The sequence below is a fragment of the Parasteatoda tepidariorum genome, chromosome 2 (genome assembly GCF_043381705.1).
Source record: "Parasteatoda tepidariorum isolate YZ-2023 chromosome 2, CAS_Ptep_4.0, whole genome shotgun sequence".
NCBI classification, from domain to species: domain Eukaryota; kingdom Metazoa; phylum Arthropoda; class Arachnida; order Araneae; family Theridiidae; genus Parasteatoda; species Parasteatoda tepidariorum.
The window spans coordinates 1,324,620-1,347,247 of NC_092205.1; the positions used below are offsets into that span (position 1 = coordinate 1,324,620).

General features: G+C 28.3%; 2 protein-coding genes across 3 annotated transcripts in view; one reads left to right on the top strand and one right to left on the bottom strand.

Annotated features, from left to right (window-relative positions):
• LOC107451919 (clathrin heavy chain 2) overlaps nucleotides 1-5,037 on the bottom strand; it is a 31,682-nt gene extending 26,645 nt beyond the window's left edge. The window contains exons 1-2 of one of the 2 annotated variants that reach the window (XM_016068174.4): nucleotides 4,807-5,037; nucleotides 4,399-4,488 (exon numbers count right to left, since the gene is read on the bottom strand). Coding sequence is in view for 1 of the 2 variants with exons in the window: in XM_016068161.4 (XP_015923647.1) it covers nucleotides 4,399-4,458 (60 nt within the window). In the remaining variant the exon portion in view is untranslated. The remainder of the gene's footprint in view (nucleotides 1-4,398; nucleotides 4,489-4,806) is intronic. The other variant, XM_016068161.4, reaches the window with a different exon arrangement.
• A 76-nt stretch (nucleotides 5,038-5,113) lies between these two features.
• The window catches only part of LOC107451858 (Radiation insensitive 1), a 32,563-nt gene continuing 15,048 nt past the window's right edge, over nucleotides 5,114-22,628 (top strand). The window contains exons 1-4 of the mRNA XM_043050107.2: nucleotides 5,114-5,353; nucleotides 11,458-11,613; nucleotides 16,861-16,955; nucleotides 19,855-19,966. Of these exons, the coding sequence (XP_042906041.1) occupies nucleotides 5,237-5,353; nucleotides 11,458-11,613; nucleotides 16,861-16,955; nucleotides 19,855-19,966 (480 nt within the window). The 5' untranslated portion in view covers nucleotides 5,114-5,236. The remainder of the gene's footprint in view (nucleotides 5,354-11,457; nucleotides 11,614-16,860; nucleotides 16,956-19,854; nucleotides 19,967-22,628) is intronic.

Here is a 22,628-nt window from a genome sequence, read left to right on the forward strand (position 1 = left end):
GTGGTCAAAACTCCTTTTTACAAACGCTACCGAAAGTTCTTTTTGCTCTTCTCCGAAATCACTTCTATCAATATCTTTGTTTTCTTCTTGCTCAGTTAATTCCTTGAGCTCATCATTAGAAAGACTAGCTGCTGTTTCTTGAACTATTTCTTCGACGTCTTCCACATTTACCTCATCTAAACCGGTTTGTTTTGCTAATTCCACTATTTCATCCATATCGACAGAGTGTCGCTCTTACTTAATCTGGCCAAAGGTTCTTCCATACTCCTTTCAAAAATCTTTCTGTTATCTTATTCCAAGAAAGGTTTATGTTTTCTACAGCATTCATGATATTGTAGTTTTTCCAAAATTCTCTTATTGATTGCTTCTCTTCTCTGTTTACTTTGTCAAACATCTGTTTTAATGTTCGTCGAAAGTAATAAGCCTTAAAATTAGATGTAACACCTTGGTCCATTGGTTGGATTAAGGCAGTTGAGTTAGACGGCAAAAAAACCACTTCGACTGGAATGCATGTTGTAAAGTCTGATAAATTTGTTGGGTGGCTTGGAGCGTTATCTATTAATAATAGTGCTCTTTGTTCAAGTTTTTGAATTTCGCAATAATGTTTAACAGACTGGCAGAAATATTCAGTGAACCAATCCCGGAAAATTTTCACAGTTATCCATTTTTTATTAGACTCCCAAATTACAGGTAAAGTTGATTTAGATATGCCTTTCATCGTACTTGGATTTTTCAAACTAATAGTGGTTTTAATTTGAAATCTCCGCTTGCGTTACCACCCAGTAGCAGTGTTAAGCGATCTTTTGCAGCCTTAAATCTTCGTGCTCGCTTCTCTTCACGGGATAGAAATGTTTATTTTGGCATTCTTTTCCAAAACAGGCCTGTTTCATCCTCATTAAAAACCAATTCTGGAGGATAGTTTCCTTGCTCAATTATTGTTTTTAATGTCGCTGGGAATTCAGCCGCCTCTTTCGTATCACCACTTGCTGCTTCTCCTGTAATCTTTATGTTGTGAAGATTATTTCGATGTTTAAATCTATTAAACCATCCTCGACTAGCAATGAAAGTTTCACTTATGTCACTTGCCTCAACCTGAATGTAATTAAAAACTCTTCTAGCTTTTTCCTTTATGATAGATTGGCATAATGGCATATTGCGTTCAATTTCGTGGTCAATCCATATAGACAGTCGTTTTTCCATTTCCTCTATAATGTTATTTCCAGAAAGTGTAATTCTAGTTGCAGAGCTTGACGTAGTTGCCGATGACAGTATTTTTCCTTTATTCTTAAGAATTGTCCTTGTTGTTGAAGTTGCCAAATTCAATGCAGCACTAATTTGAGATTGACGTTCACCAGAATCTAATCCTCTAATCACTTGCATTTTAGTTTCCAGTGAAATTCTTTTTCTGGTTGCCTTCTTTTCTTGTTTTTCATTATCACTAACTATTATCTTGTTTTTCATTATATAAAAACTAAAGATCATAATATTTGTTACTGTATTAATCATTATAGTATTATATAAATTTATATGTACTTACAATAATATCAACAAATGTTTTAAATTATAAAAATGCGTCCATACAGCACCGCACCAAACAAGAAACACAACTACACTGTTTCGGATATGTTATGTACATATTTGGGGAATCCCCGGGTTGAAATAAAAGAGCGCTAAACGAAACAGCGTTAAGCGGGGTCTTACTGTATATATATTTAAGTCAATGTCGGAAAAATACTCCCATATATTAATTGCCAAAATATATTTTATAAATACATAATGTAGTTTCTTATGGTTAGTTCGTCATTACCAGAAAGTTGACTCTAGCCTCTGCCCAACTTTTTGCATTTTCTTTTTTTACAAAGTCCAGATTAAAATGCACATATTCACAAATAACATCTAGTTTTTATTTGTAAACCTATTTAATATGTTCGTAATGCATAATCTTTTATCAGTAAAATGTAAGCAATGAAATTGTTTGATTTAAACATAAATAAATTTTGGGATAATAGCGTTCTCAAAATATTAACTGCTGGTAGTTGAATTTCAATCAATAATATTAAAGGCAGCTTTTAAAAGTTGATGTAAAAAATTATGTTTTTCCTCTCGTTTTTTTATGGAATTAAATTTATGGAATTTTCAGCTAAGATTGTTGTTTCGTGCATAGTAGTTTCAATCAAATATACAATTGTTAAATATTTCTGATGTGCAAACGTATTTTTAAAATATAAAAATTATTTTTACAATAAAAAAAACTATTGACAATTTTTAAAATATTTCATGCTTTTCTGGTTCCAACCCTGATAAAAAAATGTCTTGAGGTACCCTTGGGTTTTGTTTCAAATTTTTTGTTAATTAAAATTTTAGATACTGAAAAAATAAAGTAGAGTACATAAATAAAGTAGGGTATGTAACTGTTTCTCCATCTAGTTTTAATGAAAGAATAAGTGGAAGGAAATTTATGGAAGTAAGTAATATGATTATATTTAAATTATTTTTTTTTTCATTATCAAAATTATTACAAAAATGACATTTTAAAAATTCAAACAATAATTTTAGTTTAATCTTGAATAAATCTTTAAATAAAGCTACAATTTTATTTTATGGAAATAAATAATGGCACATAAGTATATTTTTAGATGGGAAGAATATTTTTTTTTTATAGAGTTAAAATTTCCACTCAATCCAAAGAAAATATAACTTTACAACTGTAGTTGATGTTTTTAATGTACAATTTCAAAATGTAAATAATATATAATAATTTTAAAATTATAAATGACTAGATTAAAATGAGAAATAATTAGAGTAATGTATTTTATAAAATATGTTTTACAAACAAATTCAATTAAAATTATGATAAAATTAAATTAATTCTAAAAAAAAAAATTAGGAATACATTTAAAACTAAAAATGAACACTTGAAAATGATTAATGATATAAAAATGATAAAGAAACTCTTTGTATATGAAAAGAAAAAAATATATAAATAAAAGTTTAGCTACTCAAGTATTAACTTTTGGCTAAATTTGAAATTTTCATTCATAAAAATCAGCTGAACATGAAATATAACTAGGAGTAAAAGCGAGGATATTGGTTGGTAGAAGGATATAATTTTTGTCCAGCATATCTATATTGCTAAGTATATGTGTAGAATAACATAAGACTCATCATCATATCTGGCTAGACAGCCCAGGGTGGGCCAGTGCCTTCCTTTGAATTCGAATCCACTTCTCTCTACTTTTGACACTTGTTCGCCAGTTTTTCTCCTTTAGAGTAAGGAAATCAGTCTCAACTAAATCCAGCCATCTCAGCCTGGGTCTACCTCTTTTCCTGTTCGTTAGGGGTTTGTGTAATAGGATTTTCTTTAAATTTGAGTCATCATTCCTTCTGAAAATGTGAGCTGCCCAGTTCATTCGATTTATTTTAATGAATTTCACAATATCTGGCTCTCTGTAGATTTTATACAGTTCAGTATTATATCGTCTTCTCCAGGAATTATTTATTTTTATCCCACCAAGGATGGCCCTCAAAACTTTTCTCTCAAAAATGGCAATTTTATTTTCACCAGCTTGAGTTAGGTTCCAGGTCTCAGAGCCATAGGTAAGTATTGGCCTAATTAATGTTTTATAGAGTAAAAGTTTTGTATTTTTTGATAAAAGAGAGGATTTGAAAAAACGTTTTAAACCATAAAAAGCTTTATTTGAACAAATTAGACGACTCCGAATCTCATTGTCTATGTTATTGTCGGCAGTAACTATTGAACCATTGTTCTATTGTTCGATATTTTATTGCTTCACAACTATACACAAAATTTATCCAAAAATTAAAAACAAAACAAGATAAAAACACAAGGGTAGAAAATATTAGTTTGTACAGAATCTAACATAATCGAATGCAGAGAAAACAGTGACCTTCTGTATGCTTCTAATATTCTAAAGTAATGCAAACTAACGTTAGATTTTTCTAGTTTTTTAATGTTATCAAATATTATGTCTTACTCCGAGTAATATAATTATAGTCAAATTAAAAATATTTAATCAGTAAAAAATAAAAATTAAAAAAAAAAACGTTAGGAAGATAAAAAAAATATTGCTAACAGCAAGTTAATATTTTATAAATAATATTAAAATCAAGTGTCTGAATTGATTTAAATAAAATCTCCTTTCTAACAACATTCTACAAAATCATAATGAGGAGAAAGAAAATAATAACACAGTACAAGTGAATGAAACTTTATGAGTTACAAAAAAAAAAAAAAAAAAATTATTTCATTTGTATGTTAACAAAAAAGAAAAGAAAAAAAAGGCTGGAGTGTAAAAAATACAAGCTATTACTATACATAAAATTACATCTTAAATGGTCTAATTTTTCAAAAGTAGAAGTTAACTATAAATTGCTTACTTGAAGTAATTCAGTTATTCGGAGAGGAGGTCTCAGGGTATGATCCCTTTGTCTCAGCATTTCTAATATTTATAAAATGGTTAGTTCGATCTGTAATATTAAAGAAATTATTATATATTTACACCACAAACCTGTTTACGTAAATATTTATTTGTTTTTATAATATGATTACACCTTTATTTACCATGACACCAATTCTTAATTTCCGACTTAAATATCAAATACTTATAATTATTCGATGCATGCTTATAATGCATTAAATTAATACAAACAGCATATAAATACCAAAAGTATTTCAAAATTTAATAATATTCTCTAGTATTTAAGTGATATAATAAACGTGTAAAAGATAGTTCAATTGCTTTGTGCATGAAAATTTAAAAAAATAAAAATACTACTTGTTCTTACTTTTAAAATAAGCCGACTTCATAATGAATCATAAAGATGATGAAAAGAAATTTTTAAAATAAAAAAATGTGTAGAAACTACAAGCATGACAGCTTGGAAAGTTTCGATTTTGCAGTAATAGGCGATTACGATACGATGACCTTTAGAGTTTGAGGAACTCATGCACTTTTTGAGTTTGTTTCTAAATTTAAACCGAAGGATTCTAAAATTATCCAGTACGCCAAAATTATTACGAGACATTACTTCCTCCTTTGTTTAACCCAGTCAATCAAGCAGTAAATTCTTTTGAGTGCAATAATATGCTCAATTACTAGTACATTGGAAAAAAGTTAAACTCGTAACTTCAACTTTCAGATAGATTTGTTTATTAATCGTCTGCTCAAATATGATGGCGGGATATTTTTATTTCTAAGCAGTGAAAGCTACTAATATGACATCAATTTTCAACCGATTTAATAGTGATCACTGTAATGACTACGTATTGGAGGCCTCTGTGGATAATACTCGCAATTTAGCTCAATTATTGAAAGCTATTCATTTTAGAGATGTAATAATTATTGCTATTTTCTGTAACTCATTTCTTTTTCCATAACAACAAGTATTATAAAGAAGAGAATCTTCACAACACTCATTAAATTGGCTTAGTAATAATGCTTAATTTCGTTTAATTTATACAATGAAATGATTGCGAGCTCTAATGATGTATTGAAAAAATATGTGTGATTGGCTATGCCTTTATTTCGGAATTTAATCTTAAATTATATCTTCTGAAACTAATGATTCAGACAGTTTCCAACACTTCACACCTAACTTGTAGTTATAATAGAAAAAACTAGTATAAAGCAAAATAAACAATAATTTAAGTTAAGAACACAATAAAAGTATTGGAAAATGTTGTGGTGGCAAAGTGATAATGAAGTGCGGAAGTACAGTGATATTCTGCAAGCTCTTGAAATAAATACTATATACGTTTTATAATGTTGCTTTCTTGAATAACGTTATAATTTCAAATTTGTTTTTGTAATTTATGTGTAGATTATAATTATATTTATGTTTACTTTAAAATTCACCTGATAATTGCTATGCAAGCCAAAAAAAAAATTTTTTTTCTAATTATATGACCTAAAACCTTTTGGTTAAGTTCAAGAAGCATTCTTTCATGTTTTTTATTTAATGGGGAAATTTTTTTTATCAGTACCTTGACTAAAATGACATCCAGGCAGTAGTGGGATGATATATTTCTGTAATGTGATCTGTCACGTCAACTACAATCGCTAAGGGGCCAAATAGATTTTAAAAGTGCACATTTTTTTGAACAAAAGGGGGGATTTCCCTATCGTGATGCGTGGCAGAATAATCGCCGAGTCTTGGCAACATCTGTTCAGCGGCCCACGAGAAATAAAAAAAAACATTACAAAAAGGGGTCAAAGGTTATACCTCAAAATTACCCATGGGGAAACCTCTACATGTTTTTTTTTTTTTAAATATTCCCAATTAAAACCTTGGCGATTATAGTTGGTGTGGCAGATCACATTACTGAAATATCCCCCTGTAGCGTGTGAATAACTAAAGAAAAACTAATTTTAAATGTACAACTTTTTCAAAATTCAATTTCTCAGGAACTGTTTAGTGATTTCAGTCAAATTTTGTAAATTGCTGTGTAAAATTAAATTCTTTAAAATAGTGTGAAAATTTGTTTACCATACAATTTAAAAATTTTTGCACTATAATAAAGTAAAATGATAAATAATTCTTAAAAATTTTTTTTTGCATAGAATTGTTTTTGGACAAACGAATTTTATAATTATGTAAAAAAAAAATTTCAATTCACTTAAAAAATTCCCCTGATATGGCAAAATGTGCAAAAAGTAAAATTAACATGAAGGGATTCACTCTTTAAACAGCACTACGTTGGCGGAAGTGTCTGATTTCGTAACATAAACTTCTACATTAGTCAATTAGCATATTTGAGAGTACCCCCGTGAATCATTAAGGTTGAACTCTAGTTTGTGAAAATCCAATCATAGACCAAAACTTATTCAGGGTGATTCAATCATCTTTTCTTTTTATTTTTCCTCCTTTTTTTTTGTTCAGAGTATATACTCCAAGGGCGGCGCCAGTAGGGGGGCAATTGCACCCCTGTCGGGCATGGTCAGCCCCCCCCCATCGGGAAAATAGTTTGGTCGCATTTTTTTCTAAATTATGTCAAAAATACAATTACAAATGCCTAATAAAATATTTTGTAGTTGATTTTTCATTTTTTTATTTTTAAGAATTACAACAAAAATTAGTAAAATACATTGTAAATTCTATGTAATTCTAGTTTCACTGCACTACTCATAACTTTGCCCATACCTTGTTAAACTAGAGACCGGATGCGATTAGACACGGGTGAAATTGACGACTTTTCGAAGTCCCTTAGAAATCCTTTCCCACAGACGCATCTTCATTTTCTTGGAAACTTATCTTCCAAATTGCTATTCTTTCTTCTGGAGAAAGGGGATACCTCTTTGCTGGGGGAATAACTGACAAAAGCTTGAGGGATAGAAAGAAACGCAGGTCCTCTTCTTTTTTATGTAATGTGTTTATCAATGGTTTATGGGATCACATAATTGCTTTTTGAAATTTTCAAGCAAAATGAAAGTATAAGAATAAAATAAAATTTATTTAATTTTTTAATCCTTTTTTTTCATATTTGTAAATGAGGAAAATCATTTACTTATTCGGATTCAAGGTTTATATTTTAATCAACGCAATAAATATGCAGTCGGAAAAAAAGGAAAACAGTAACAAAATATTTTTAATTTATTATTATTTTTTATCATTTTCTTAGTAGTAAAAAGATTGTTGATTGATTCAGAAAAACAATTAAACTGTTCATATTCAATATCTTAAAATATATATTAATCAACATAACAGAATCTCATTGACTTATTTTATGTACAGTGCATGAACTGGAAAAGGAAACACCTTGATTACTTTTTATTTAATCATATTTTCATGTAGAAAGAGTCAATACCATATTTTAAGTTACGAAAATGAACAGAAAAGCGCATTCTGTTCTAGATAAAAATACAAGTTCGTCTATAGTTTTGGGTTTTTAATTTTCAAAATGCGGAAACAGCCGCAATCTGGAAGATATGGTCTGAAGTTATGGCAAAGAGAGAGTTGGAAAGTTTGGGTCCTTTGATTTTAACTTCACTCTTCTATTATCTCGAGAACTTTTTGAGTGTATTGAAAAATGTTTGCATAAAATTTCAAAAAGCATTTTATACAAAAATTTTTAAGCAAAAATAATTTTAAATAATTATTTGTTATTTTTTATTAGTTTATTAAATAATAGTAATATATATTGAATTGTATGTTCTACATATTTTTACATCCTTTTAATTTCAAAATACTTTCAGAGAGATCGATCAATTAGTTTCTGAGTTATCAAATTTTAAAAAATTCAGCTTAAAATTTTATTTATCTCGAATTATTCAACCTATTTCATTAAAATTTTGTATTTCGCAAATTAAAATTACATTCCGTAAAATTATATAAAAATTTGTATATCTTGCTATTTTATCCGTCGTTGAACAACCGACCCAATTTTCGAGTTTACGACTACTAATGTTTAACTCCGTAGCCTTGTAATTTTGAACCAATCCAGAAGACAAGGAAACTCCTGGGTAAGTACCCCCAGAGGTATTGATTTGTTATGGGTACATGGAGGACTTTGCGACTCGACAGATTTAACGTGCATCAGTTGCCATTTACTACGCGGGGATTTCAAAAATCGGGATTCAGAATTTTTCCAGCACATGTTATAAATATAAATATATTTTATAACTATTTAAAACTAAATTTTTTGCATGGCATTACCTTTGGAAAAACGAATCTTTGCAATTGTATGGGAAATGTTTTCGATTCAATCAAAAAGCAAAACGTTCTTGAGATATGACGAGATTGAGATATTATCATTATTATCATTGAGCTATTATTTCGAAACTATTACTATGCAATTACTATGAAATTAACAAAAGAGGACAAAATGAAAGACGTTTTTATTTATATCTGATATTAATATTGAAAGTGAACATCATTTCACCTTATTTTCCTCTTTCAATCATAATCCTTAAAATTATCAAAGCATATATATATGGATAACCATCAGCTAAATTATCTTTCTATATAAAAAAGAAAAGTTATTTTGCTATTATCAGCAATATTGACATATACTTCAAATGAATGTCAAGTGCGCAATAAAATAAATGGACCCACCAGAATAAATTTTAATCTTAAGCTCGGATCTTCATGTTCTAGGATTCATTCTTAATGGATCGAGAGGGTGACATCAAATATACTAATTAATTAGTCCAAACAATATTTTAAGTTAGGAAATTAGACATGAAAACGTTATCCGATTAAACATACCTTTCTTCGACGGATTCGGATTTCTGACCCCTAAAATATAGTAGTTTCAATCTAGAAATATTGTTTTAATAGTTTTTTCAGGCACGCGCTTGAAAGTTAGGAATCTTTAATGTTAACTTTAGTTTTTTCGTATTTCACTATATCCCAATTTCTTTTAAGCGAATTGAAAAAGTTTTGCATACAATTCCAGTCAGATCAATCAATTCCTATTCGTTTCTCTAAAGATAATTTCATGCGAAATGAAACTTTTAGTAAACATTTATTATTGCTTTATTTAAGTCGAGAAACTTAAGAAATGTAAGGTGTACAATTTTTTCATCATTTGCAAATTTGAATGTCAAAATACAAAATCTAAGCAAAATCGGTCAAATAAGTCCTGAGAAATAAAAATAAAACTCATATTTTTCGAAATTTGGTCCCCTAACTTCTTAATTTTTAGTGTCCATTTTTTGTGACTTAAAATTCGTAACTATGAAAGCAAATTTAAATTGTAAAGGAAAAAATGTTTCGCCTTGACATGTGGTAAACAATAATCAATTAACTGTGTGAAAGGTTATTCGTTGCAGGCGTATGTCAATATGCAAAAAGCTTCTGAAGGGCGAAACAGAAATCTTGGTAGAAAGTGTGCTTTCAGCTTTGCAAAGAAACGAAAACGTAGGCAGACAAACAGCAGCCATGTGTGGCAATTTTTTTTAAAAATGTAAGTTAGTTAACATTCGTTTCTCGGAGTCAAATTTAAAATTTGTAAATTGAAAAATAATTACAAATTTAAGTTATATTGTTTGAATCTTATATTTTAAGCCGATAGACTTATTCTTTTTCTCAATTGGAGAAATTAGCATTTTACCGGACATAGATGTTCACTTTGAAAGCATCTTTGAAAAGAAAAAGGAATCGCAAGGAGAAATTTTAAAAGTCTCTTTGTATTTATTTACAATATATATTAACATCGAATCCCCTGAATAAAATAGCCTTTTTTTTTTGTCCGTAAAATTATACTATGTAACAATTAGAAAAAAATTCGAATTTTACAATTTTATGGGCATAACCATTTCGAAGTTCATTCAAAACGGGGCATGATATCTTCAGATGGAATATGTGGATGCAAAAAATGTACTTTAAACTTAATTTGCAAAACATTTCAATGATTCAAAAGCCAATCGATGCATATAAAAATAACATTTTATATCAAAATGTTCATGAAATTTCAAATTTTTATTAACAAATAATTTTTGTGTTATAAGAGTAAGAAGCATAGAATTTTTTTGAAATTGCGGTTACTCCTGCTACCCTTTTTCTTCATTACAGGAATAATTTTTACGCCTACAATGTATGGTAAATTGCACCATGCAGTACAAAATACATCGATAACAGGAAAAAAAATTAGATTTAAATTTACATTAAAAGGAATCTGCACATTATGGTATCAATATTAGTGATTTTAGATTCTTAAAAACACACTTGAAAAAAATGACGTGAGAAAAAAATGTAAAGTATAAAATTCGTTTTAATTTAAATATTTTGAATTAATTTATTTGAGCCCCCCTGTCGGGGGAGTCTTGACCCCTTGTCGGGCAGAGTCTGGCGCCACCCTTGATATACTCCCACTTTTCTAACTTCTTATTATGCATTTAAATTAGAAGAGTTTATAAATATTTTAAGTATGGAGTTAGGCTTTTTAATGATAGAAATAAACAAAGCTCTTCTCTCCCCCTTCCCTAAAGAGGAATGATTTTTCTTTCCAATTTTAAGCTTTTTTTTTTTAAAAAGTAATATCTGTGCTGCTGATTCTTCAAATAAAATAGAAAAATGAGGCGAAAAATGTGCTTTTATTCAAGGCAGAGAATATTCAACTTGTCTTCTGCTTACATTTTCATTTTTTTCCTCATTTTCATATTGACATCTATTTTATTATACTAAATATTCTAGTTCATTAAATGTCATTTAACAAGTAATTCAGCATTATTGTTTAAAAATGAATATTTATTATTGTTTTTTTATTAAATATCATATATTGTTTACCTGATAGACCTGTTATATAAAGAAGAAGAAAATAATGAAGTCCTTGATTTTTCTGGATATGGAACTTTCCACCTTTTCAAAATTCTATTTCTTGAACTAACAAAAATTGATTTTTATGAAATGCCATATTTATTAAATCAGACTAGTCATCTTGTGAATGGTATTTTGAAATTGTTGTTAGTTTTAATTTTACATTACTTATTTATCTAGGTTGCAATAGTTTGTGCAACATCTGATGGATTGAAAGTTACAGTTGAGGATACTAAATCAGTTCAAGGAAATGCCTATATTCAATCAGCACTCTTTCATGATTACAATGTCAAAAAACAGTCTGTGATATTTAAAGTTAACTTAAGTGTATTGCTGGTAAGGATACCTTACTTCTCCCTTTATTTGACCCAATGAATTTCTATCACTCATAACATATAAATCTATTAAAACTTCCAACGATTCAATAAGATGAATTGGAAATTCTGAAAAAAATATTTTAATCATAAGCAATATCAGTAGATTGGAAAGTTTTTTGTTTGGATTTCGATGAGAAAATTTCTTATCTGAGCGAGCCTTTATAAAATAACTTTTAAATTTATATCAAGCATAAGTGACAGTTGCTTTTTATTGCCTCGCATTGTAGTTGGCATAATCAGGGTTCTATACAGCAATGACCTTAACATGCTAAAATTTGTAGTAAACATTTTATAAAGTCACAAATTTTTACTATCGCAATTATCTACCAGGAAGTAGATTATGTTAGATAGTCAGAAATAACGAAATGAATTTTACACAAAATCATTTATTAGAATGTATAACGAGGACAAATGAGGAATTAAATTCTTAACATACACAAAGAGTTATGCTTTTTAGGCTGCAGATCAATTATCTTAACAAACTGATGTTATACTATTACAATTTTAAAGATTGCTAGACTAACGTAGTAAATTGCATGCTACACAGCCTGCTCACATTTTTTACTATGTTCTGAATCAAGGTTGGCTGGTTCAAACTATGTAATTTAGATTAATGTAATGTATCAGAGTAATGTAATTTACACCAGAGTTTAAAATAAGCGGGTTTTTTAAAAAAAAAAAAAAGGAATGAAAAACAAGTCTGATTCTTTTAAGAAATATTTTAATTAATTTTTTTATTATTTATGCTAATGAGTTCCATTTAATTATAACGAAATGAAAAAGATTTACAATTTTGAGTTGAATTTCCAATGGGAATCCGTATTATTTCACGTAAACAAAACTGCAATTTTTACGTAATGTTTAGGTAGAAATTTTTTTCCTCAAAAATATTTATGTTTACTAAGTTGGCATTTTGTATGGAAGAAACCGATTTCTTTCAAGACAGTGGAAGAAACTGGGCAAAATGGAAGGAACAAAAAATGGCCAATATAATTTTTTAACAATAAGTATTATAAGAGTAACTCAAATTTAAACATATTAAATTTAATATAGTAGCATAAAGTTTAAATTTTTTATGTACTTTTGAAAAAATATTTATTTATTAATTAGTTTTTTGGAGAATTTAGAAATTTGTTCATCCTATTTCAGAGTTGGTTTGAGTATTCATACTTAACTTTATTTGATTATAAAAATCAGTATGCTATTTATACGTCAGAATTCGATATGTTTTTTTTTTCCTGTTTAGTATGTAATTTTTTAATTTGGTAATATTAATAAAATTTAATTATGTTATTTTAATAGTTTATATTATAGTAAAATTACCAGTTTTACTGTTTAATATAAAATATACTGTCTTGTCCTTTTAATCGAACCCTTCACAAATTTGTTTATCTTCATTATTGTTTTGTTAATTGAATAAACCCTTCCCAGGGCAGAAAACAAAGAAGATGGATGTAAACAAATTAAGTTTTGTCTTCGGCAGACGATTCTTCCATTATTCGCCAAAATAAATATTCTGCGTTCAGCAGTATAAGCTAAATACCAAATATTTGTATGTTGCATCTCTAATTTAGAAGCAGCAATTTGCCGTTTATTTTTGAAACTTTAATTTTTTTATTATAATTTTACAGTGCCGAGCATAATCTTGTATCTATTTACAATTTAAAAACTCCTTGAAAAAGTTTTTTGCAATAACCGGACCCTATTTGCACAAATTCATAAAAGCGGACCCTGGTTGAAAGAATGTGAGTAATTTTTTCACAATTTCACGAAAATCGGACCTTTCACAAAATGTCTGGACAGACCCCTGATAAGTTATATTCTCTAATCAAGATGGAACATAGTGCATTTATAGCTTTTGTGAAACCAGAAGTAATATATGATGCCTAAAATATAAAAAACAAACACACTTAATAACTTTTGATCAAATGATTGAATATTCACGTACATGGACTCAATCTTACTGGCTCAAGGATCTAACCTTAAATATGCTAATAAATTTGTGCAGACAATATTTTAAGATACGAACGAAATAAAATGCAAAAATATCCTTTCTCTGCATAAACATAATTTTTTTTCAATGGATTTGGATTCTTGACTCTCAAAATTTGGATAGTAACTGCAATCTGGAAAATATAGTTCCAATAGTTTACGCAGGAAACTGATTGAAAATTCGAAGTTCTTAATGTTAATTTCACTTTCTTTGGCATATTTTTTTTCTTAAACAAGTAATAGTTTTAAATTTTTATTTCTCAAGAACTATTTGACCAATTTTCTTTAAATATTTTTTTTTTAAATTAAAATTACATAGATTAAATTGGTGTTGAAATTTTCACCTCTTATAATTGTAAAAAATTATTTTTATATGAAATTTACCTTTTGATAAACAAGCTTTATATTAGTCTGCAAAAAATGTTTGAATCCAGAGTTATGGCAAAGTACACAGAAAGTGAAATTATCATTATCATATCCATTGCTCGCCTGCCTAAACCATATTTTCCAAATTGCGATTTGTCTTTAACATGTTAAATTAATTATTCAATAAATAAATGCATGTAAAAAGGGATTGTGTTATTATATTCAAAAATTGTATCTGTTTGAAAAAATTAGCAAAAAGAAAAAGTTTTAATAAAATAGTTGATAAGATTAAACTGACGGAATTTTTTATATTTATTTAAAACAGTTGTTTTTGTTATTTTAGTTTAATATGTTTTTGTTGCATACTATTATCATTATTTTTATTATTGTTCCTGATATTCTGTTTTATAATATTGTTAAAATTATGCTTAACTGCAGTTGTTAATTCTAACATCAATTACAGTTTTTAAATAAACTTACTAAACTTAAAACTAACTCTTTAAGTATATTGTGATATACATTTGAATTAACAAACTATATTATTCAGAATAATTTATTATTCAATATCTTGATTAAATATCTAATAATTTAATATGCTACAACTGATAATTTCAGATATGATATTTCTTACTATTGTGTATAGTCTAACTACTAAATTTGATCTCCATTTCCTACTGTTTTTTTAACTATATTTTTTCTCTAAAATTTGTAGTCACATGCAAATAAAACCATGGCTATGTATTTCGACTCTTTAAATACTTTGAAGCTAGTCAGTTGAAATCATGCTATAAGTTAGTCATTATTGTAAACGTAGTGTTATCCCTGACGCAGTATGGCAGGAAATCGAACAGCAACACTGAAAAAAACCTGCTATAGTCCTTTTGGGTGCATCCAAAAATTGACATGTTTTATTTTTATAATTAGTTTTTCCAAAACAGCTTAGTTCAAATAGAGTTAGGATGTAAGAAGGAAGAAGTTCGATGAAGTTTGCTTATGCAATGCAGAGTTTTTTTTTAACAATTAATTAATGTTTATGATTTTGAAAGAAAGAAAAAATTAATTGTATTGTCAATCAAAATGGGTTGTAGGTGGCGTAGAGCAGAACTCTCTACCTATGGCAACACTTCACATGCTTTCCCCATTAGCATGTAGAGAGTCATAGAGGGAGGAAGTATGGTAGTTTCTCTCTTGATTTTCATATAGATTAAAATCTTTTAAGTTGGAAAACTATATGGAACTGAAAACTACATTAATCATAGTTCTAAAGAAAAGCATCACGGAAATTTTAAAAAATATTTTTATTAAATAAAAAGGAAAATTATTAGGAAAAGGGAAAATATCGTAGTACATTCCTATACAACTGAAAAGAGGAGGAGAGGGAAGGGAGCAGGGTTAAAGGCATGAAATCGGCCTCTCCCCAGATGGCGTATTCGAGCGTTGCGATCGCCAATTTTAAAAGCAGTTTTAAAGTTTAAAAATTAAATTGTTTTGCAAAAAAGAAAAAATTTGTATATCACAAAAACATATTTAAAGAAATAAATAAATCATTTTTTTTATTTATTTATTTAAAGGAGTGTGAGAAAAATTTAGAATCTATTTTGTGACATATTTTAAAAGGAAGCTTATTTCCATTGTTACAAAAATAAATCAGTATAGAAAGTGAACTAATTAACTAATGATTAACTAATCATGAACTAATTAATCTGTCAAGCATTTTATTACAAAATCGATTCTCTAGAAAGATTGTAAATATAAAGAGTAATAAATTGAAAATAAAGTTTTCTGATTTCTTATTATTGCAATTTTATTTATTGTGTTTCTTTTTTGTTATGGATGACTACTGCATCAAATAACTTTTTTAAAAAGGTTTAATCAAATTTGAGAAAATGAAAAAATCTTTATTTCTAGGTAAAAAGGGAGAAAAAATGCAAATGATGCATTTGTCATCCTTCTAAAAATATAGAACGCCTCTTATGAAAAACTTTCTTTATCTGCATTTGTTACATTTATAGGAGTATATTAAATATTTATATGTATATATTTACATCTTAATAATAATGTATATTTAGCTTGGATTTTTCCATTAGTATTTTGTAAAATTGTTGAATTAAATTAGCTGAACTATTGTGATAATGAACTATTCTTCTTAAATGTTGTTTTTGGTTTTAAAATAACAGTGTTATGCAGCATTCTATGTAACATTTATAGCTTATTTTCTCATGAACTAATTAAGATTTATTATATCTAGAGTAGAGTACCACTCGCCATTGGCAATCAAATGTTTAAGACTGGCTTTTGAAATCTTGAGTTTTATATTAAAGTTGATATGCTTAGATTGACATTTGGCAATCAAATATTTAAGGCTGGCTCTTAAAATCTTGAGTTTTATATTAAAGTTGATATGCTTAGATTGATCCATTTTTATCCCCCCCCCCCACTTTTTTTTCCTTTTTTTTTGCTTTGGAAAGTATCAATCCTTTCAATGTCTGAGTTTAAATGAGAGTCAGAAAAATTCTGTAAACAATGTAAGATGAATTTGTAAAAATAAGCTTTTACAATTTACTTTAAACATTTCGAATTAAAGATGTCTTTCTCTTCATCATATATTAAAAATTTTGTAAAATTCATTTGAAAATTTTTTATTGAGAAAATCATTAAAACTTCATGAATTTGCTTATTTCATGCTTGTTATGCTGTGAATATATTAATGTGGTTACTGATATTAAATATTGGTTTCAATTAATAACATTTCATATTCAAAGTATAATACAAACTTCTAACTTTGGGGCTGTTTTTTTTACTTTATGGTATTTTATTTCATATAGTAATATTTTGAAAAATATTTTAGGAATGCCTTAATATTTTCGGTACCAAGAATAATCCAGGATCAATAGCTACAGTGAAAATTTGCTATTCTGGTTATGGATCGCCTTTAGTGTTGTTGTAAGATGTTATTTTGATAAAAATCTGCAGTTTTGAATTCAATTTATCAAAATGTAAAGATTTTTTTCTTGTTATTATTAAAAACTTGTTACTTTTGTATAAGTTATATTTAATAATTTAATGCGGGTGTCCCCAAACTAAGATGATAACACAATTTAAGATGATAAAGATACCTAAAATTTCCCAATAACTAAAATAATTTAATGGGTTTTTCACTACGAATTTTTAAGGGTAATCTAGATGAGGGGTCTCCAAAGTTTTCATCCTTAGGTCCATACTGTAAGTTCCAATACTGTAAGGTCTTCCTGTAAGTCCATGCTATAAGGTCCTCCAGTAAGTTCCAAAACCCTTTTTCTGGACATCTGGAGGTCAAATGTGGAATTTAACATCTAATGGTCCTTTTGCAAGTGTAGTATAACTATTCAACATTCTAGGGAAAACCGTTTGTTGTGAAATAAGTTTGCTATAAAAAACATCTTTGAACCACCCAAAGCCCATTTGTAGCATTTTGATTTAACTAAATTAATTTTCTGATTTTTTATTCAAGCATTCTTTAGGATAATCGAGACAAGGGGTCTTTCCAGCCTTAGGGCCATACCACAACTTTTAAAATAAAATTTTTCATATTTGTGATAATTACCATATCATTGTATTTTAAATTACTCAAAATATTAGCATAAATGTAAAATGAAATGTATTAAATTTTTACCATTATAAAAAACTAGAGAATTAACTATGGAGAATTAATATCATGTATATTTCAGAAATCGTGGAACAAAACACATAATAATAGAACAAAATAATCAAATGTAATACAAATCAACTTAATTTCTTCTCATCGAAACATTCATAAAATAAAACAACCTGCATCAGTTATTTTTTGTTAATCCCTAAAATTTTAATGTGGCCCATTAATAATATGACCCATGTAATAAGATAAACATACAAAGAAAACAAGGAATGAAATAAGAAGAAGACAATGTTTCTTTGAAGATACGAAGAAAAATTTTTTTAAAAATTAAAAAGGAGGAAAAATTAATGAAAAGATTTGAACTCTATTGTTGATATTTATAGTTGATTTATTTTTTAAATTTCTTAACAGGGAGATCTTTCATGTATTGTAAAAGCTAAATTTATCCTTAAACTTCGGTTTGTCATAGGTTTGAGTTTTTTTTTTCTGTTAACTTCATTTAATGCTGTTCTTCAGCTTCTGATCTAGATTTCTTGCAATTGTTTTATATTTAAAAAAAATTTTATAATTTAGTTTTGCTCCTATTCTTTCCCTAATAATTGGCAATCTATTTTAATATAATTTCCACTTTTTCACCACCTTAGGTCTTACACTTATCTCTTCTAAACATCTGTTGTTGTTTTTTTATCTCTCTCTTTTTTTATTATCTTGTTCAAGTTTCTATCTCTTCCCATTTGATTTTCCCGTTGCTATAACCTGTTTGTCTTTTATTTTCTTCTGTCATTCTGTGTTTTAACTTTACTAAAGTTCATCTTTACGGAACGGAAGTTAAAGTATATCTGTTTTTGTGCTTTATTTATAATGTTTAGCTTTATTCTTAAAATAATAATTGTTTAATTATATTATCATATACTATGATAAATAAAAAATTATGTTCATATTGAGATGTTCAGTGCACAAAATAATAAAAGGATCACCATAAGTAACTTTTAATCTAATGACCGGATCTTCGCATTCTGGGACTCATTCTTATTGGTTCGTGGGGGTAACCTCAAATATGCTAATTAATTAGTGCAGATATTATTTTAAGGTAAGAAATCAAACACAAAAACTTACTTTCTCTGAATAAACATACCTTTTTTTGGACAGATTTGGATTTTTGACCTCCAAAATATGGTATCCATAGTTAGCTCAGGAGAGCAATCTGAAGTTTGGACCCCATAATATTAATTTTACTTTTTGCGTATTTCACTATATCTTTAGAACTTTTTAAGAGAATTGAAAAAGTTTTGCACACAATTATAAATTTCTTTATCTAAGGATAATTCCATGCAAAAAATACTTTTTAGTAAACATTTATTATTTTATTTAATATTAGTCGAAGAAATTTTTAATTTTAAGTTATGCAATTTTTTACACCATTTTAAAGAATATAATTTTACATGATTAAATACAAAATTTGAGTGATGTCAGTCAAGTAGTTTTTGAGAAATCGAATTTCAAAAAAGTTGTATTTTAGAAATTCAATTTCTCAGGAACCATTTTGACTGATTTTGTTCAAATTTTGTATTTTGCCATGTAAAATTATATTCTTTAAAATGATGTGAAAAATTGCATACCTTACTATTTGAAATTTGTTTGACTAATATTAAATAAAATAATAAATGTTTATTATATGTTATTTTTTGTATGGAATTTTTTTTTTTTTTTTTTTTTTTTGATAAATGAATTTTACAATTGTATGGAGAAAGTTTTCAATTCGGTTAAAAAAAACTTTTGAGATATGGTGAAATATGCAAAAAGTAAAGTTATCATTAAGGGGTTCAAATTTTGGACCGCTCTCCTAACCAAACTATTTGGACCATATATCATGGACCATTATTTTTGGTTCATTGCTGCTATCCCCTATGTTTTGCGGATCAGAAATTCAAAGCCGTCGAAAAAAAGATAAGTTTAATCAGAAAAAGTACGTTTTTGTGTTTGATTTCGTGACTTAAAATATCGTGTGCAATTATTAGTTAGCATATTTGAGGTCAACCCCTCAAACCATTAAGAATAAGTCCTAAAACGTGAAGATCGGATCATTAAACAAAAAGTTATTAAGGGTGGTCTTTTTTATTTTGCGCACTGTATATCACATACCTATATGAAATTTTGTGCTTACGTGAAATTTATTTTTATTTCTTGTTATATTTGAAACTTCAATAGGATCGAAGAAAATGGCGTGGTTACAGATTGCAAACTTCAAACATTGGAACCTGAAGACATTTTAGATTTTGAATTTACACCTTCAAAAGTAGTGAATAAAATAATAATGCAGGTGAGCAAAATTGCTTGTTTATAATATACTGGTTCCCTGTGGCAGAATTTTTTTAGGCTATCTGCCACAAACCAAAACTAGCACTAATATCTTTTGCAAAATACTTTTAATAATAACAAATAAACATGTTACTAATTTAATTTAAATTAACAGAAATGTGTTTACAAAAAGAAAAAAAAATGGATGAAATAAAATTTTATATTCAATGAAATATTTAATTCAAATAAATATGTATTTTTTTTTTTTTTTTTTATCATGGGTGATATTTTCCCATTTTGTAAGAGGAAAACACGCTAATTATTTCCTTTTTCGCATTTCGTGAATCATCTCATAAAAAAATTCAAAATAAAAATCTTTAAATTCGTAGCAGTAACTTCCAAAAAAACTTCCAGCGAAATCTTGCGAATTGAACTCTTTAAGAAGGGGGGTACTAAATGTGTGTTTCGTTTCGAGATCCAGTTGTTGTAATAAACAATATCTTATTAAAAATTTGGGATTAACTGCGGGAAAATAAATGCCCCCTAAAAGGCATAAGCGATAGAATCATTGCTTTAAAAATGAAATATTCATAAGCACGATTTGAATTTCCCATATTGTCAGAAATATATCAGGATATTTAAAAACCACAGGAAAATCAATATCAATAACTGCCGAAAATACTAACATCCGAGATTCTCTCAGAATATCATATTTGTATGTCAACAACTCAAAAAAGAGAAACGAAGTTTCTGATTAAATGAGTTTATTTAAAAACATTAGTAATAAAAAATGTCACAAACAGAGTGACGAAAAGAAAAGAAGGAATACCCAAGTGATCTTGGACTTAGATATGAATTTGGCCAAATGTGGACATCTCACTTCTTCATCTGGTATCTGGCCGTAGGGCTACTGAGACTAGTGGCTTTAGGTTAGGGGGGGGAGCATTGGCGGTTTACTAACATAAGGTTAGTTATCTGTAGAGGTAATTACTGGGAAAGTCCCCTGAGTCAATAGCATGTGTAAAATACAATAAATTGAAAAAGAAAATATATAAAAAATTATTTACAGATTAAGTAGTTGTGAAATAGGAAAAGTATCATATATTTACTTATTAACATTATTTACATAATTTGATGTTTGTATTATTTAGAGTGATCCTCTGTTATAACGATGACCCGGTCGTGCCGGGTTGCTCATCGTACTAATGTTAATAGTCCTACAGCTTGCCCGAATCGGACCCTACAGGGTTGCTCCTTCACCGGGTTCGCCGTAGGGCTAGAGTCATGTTTGTGTATGTCAATTGTTTGCGATCTTAAAGTACTTGGATAAGATCCCATCTGAGAGTAAGAAATTAGTAATGGAGTTTTTGGTATCTCGTATCAGTTCTTTGTTGAAGATTAGATTAAAATCTGCTGTTGTGCTATTCATAGCTGAGCTAAAGAAGCTGGCGCTTAATTTGTTCATGTATTCATTAATAGACTCTAATTCGAGATCTCTTCTAAGGGCTTTTTTACTGATGTGCCATGGTACTCCTGTAATTCTTCGTATGATCTTATTTTGTATAACTTCTAATTTGTTGATTTGAGTGTTGTTGAGACATCTCCAGGCGAGACTGGCGTATGCAATGATAGGATGGATACAGGAAATGTATAATAGTCTTTTCAGGTTTAGTGGTAGCTGCGATTTTGCGTTAAGCAGTGATCTAAGGCATGAGAAGGCTGCAAGCGATTTATTCTTGATTTTGTCTACATGATCGTTCCAATTTAGTTTATCATTGATAGTAAGTCCGAGATAATTGGCTTTTTGCGCAATTGGTAGGTTGTTTGAGAAGAGAGAGACTTTACTTGTGATACGTTTGTGTCTCTTCTTTTTTCTTATTATCATCAGTTTTGATTTATCCGCATTTATAGAAATTTTATTTTTGGCGCACCAATCTTCGATGGGTGGCATACCCAAATGATCTGCTTCAACAGAAGCTTAAATACAGATAACGGGTGACGTCATGATCCACGCAAGAACGACCAACAGTAAATGAAAATAAACTGGCCGTTCCCCGCAGACCATGACATCACCGACGCAAGTTGAATGCATGAGATCGACGACGGAAAATCGAACCTCATACCTTTTAGCCTCTATTTGTCCAACAAATACAATTGAAACACTACATGGATTTGCGATAGTATCGGCATAAAGTGATCGAGTCAAAAAGTAATTATTTAAGTGTGCAATTTAAATGTTATCTGTAGAAAAAATATTAACTGAGAAATAACCGGGCATTTAAAAGCCCTGTGGAATTCTGTAGTACATATTAGCAATAAAAAGTTGAAAAAAACGATGAAATCATCACAATAAAAGTAAATAATTGATTTGAGTTTTGCATATAATTAAATTGTATAAAAAACATTGGGATAAATTTTTTTTCTTTTTAAAATGTGAAAATACGTAACAATATCTGTCGAAGGAACGATTGAAATACCGAATGGATTAAAGAGAATATCGGCGCAAAATGAGCGTGCCAAAGAATGATTTCTTGAATCCATGATTCAAATTTCGCATGCCGTAATAATATTTGTATATTTCAAAAATTAACTAGAATATAAATAATAACTGAGCAATGAAAGACATCGGAATTTCGAAGAAACAAAGCAAAAATTCTTAGCAATAATTGCCAATTTTTTTGCAA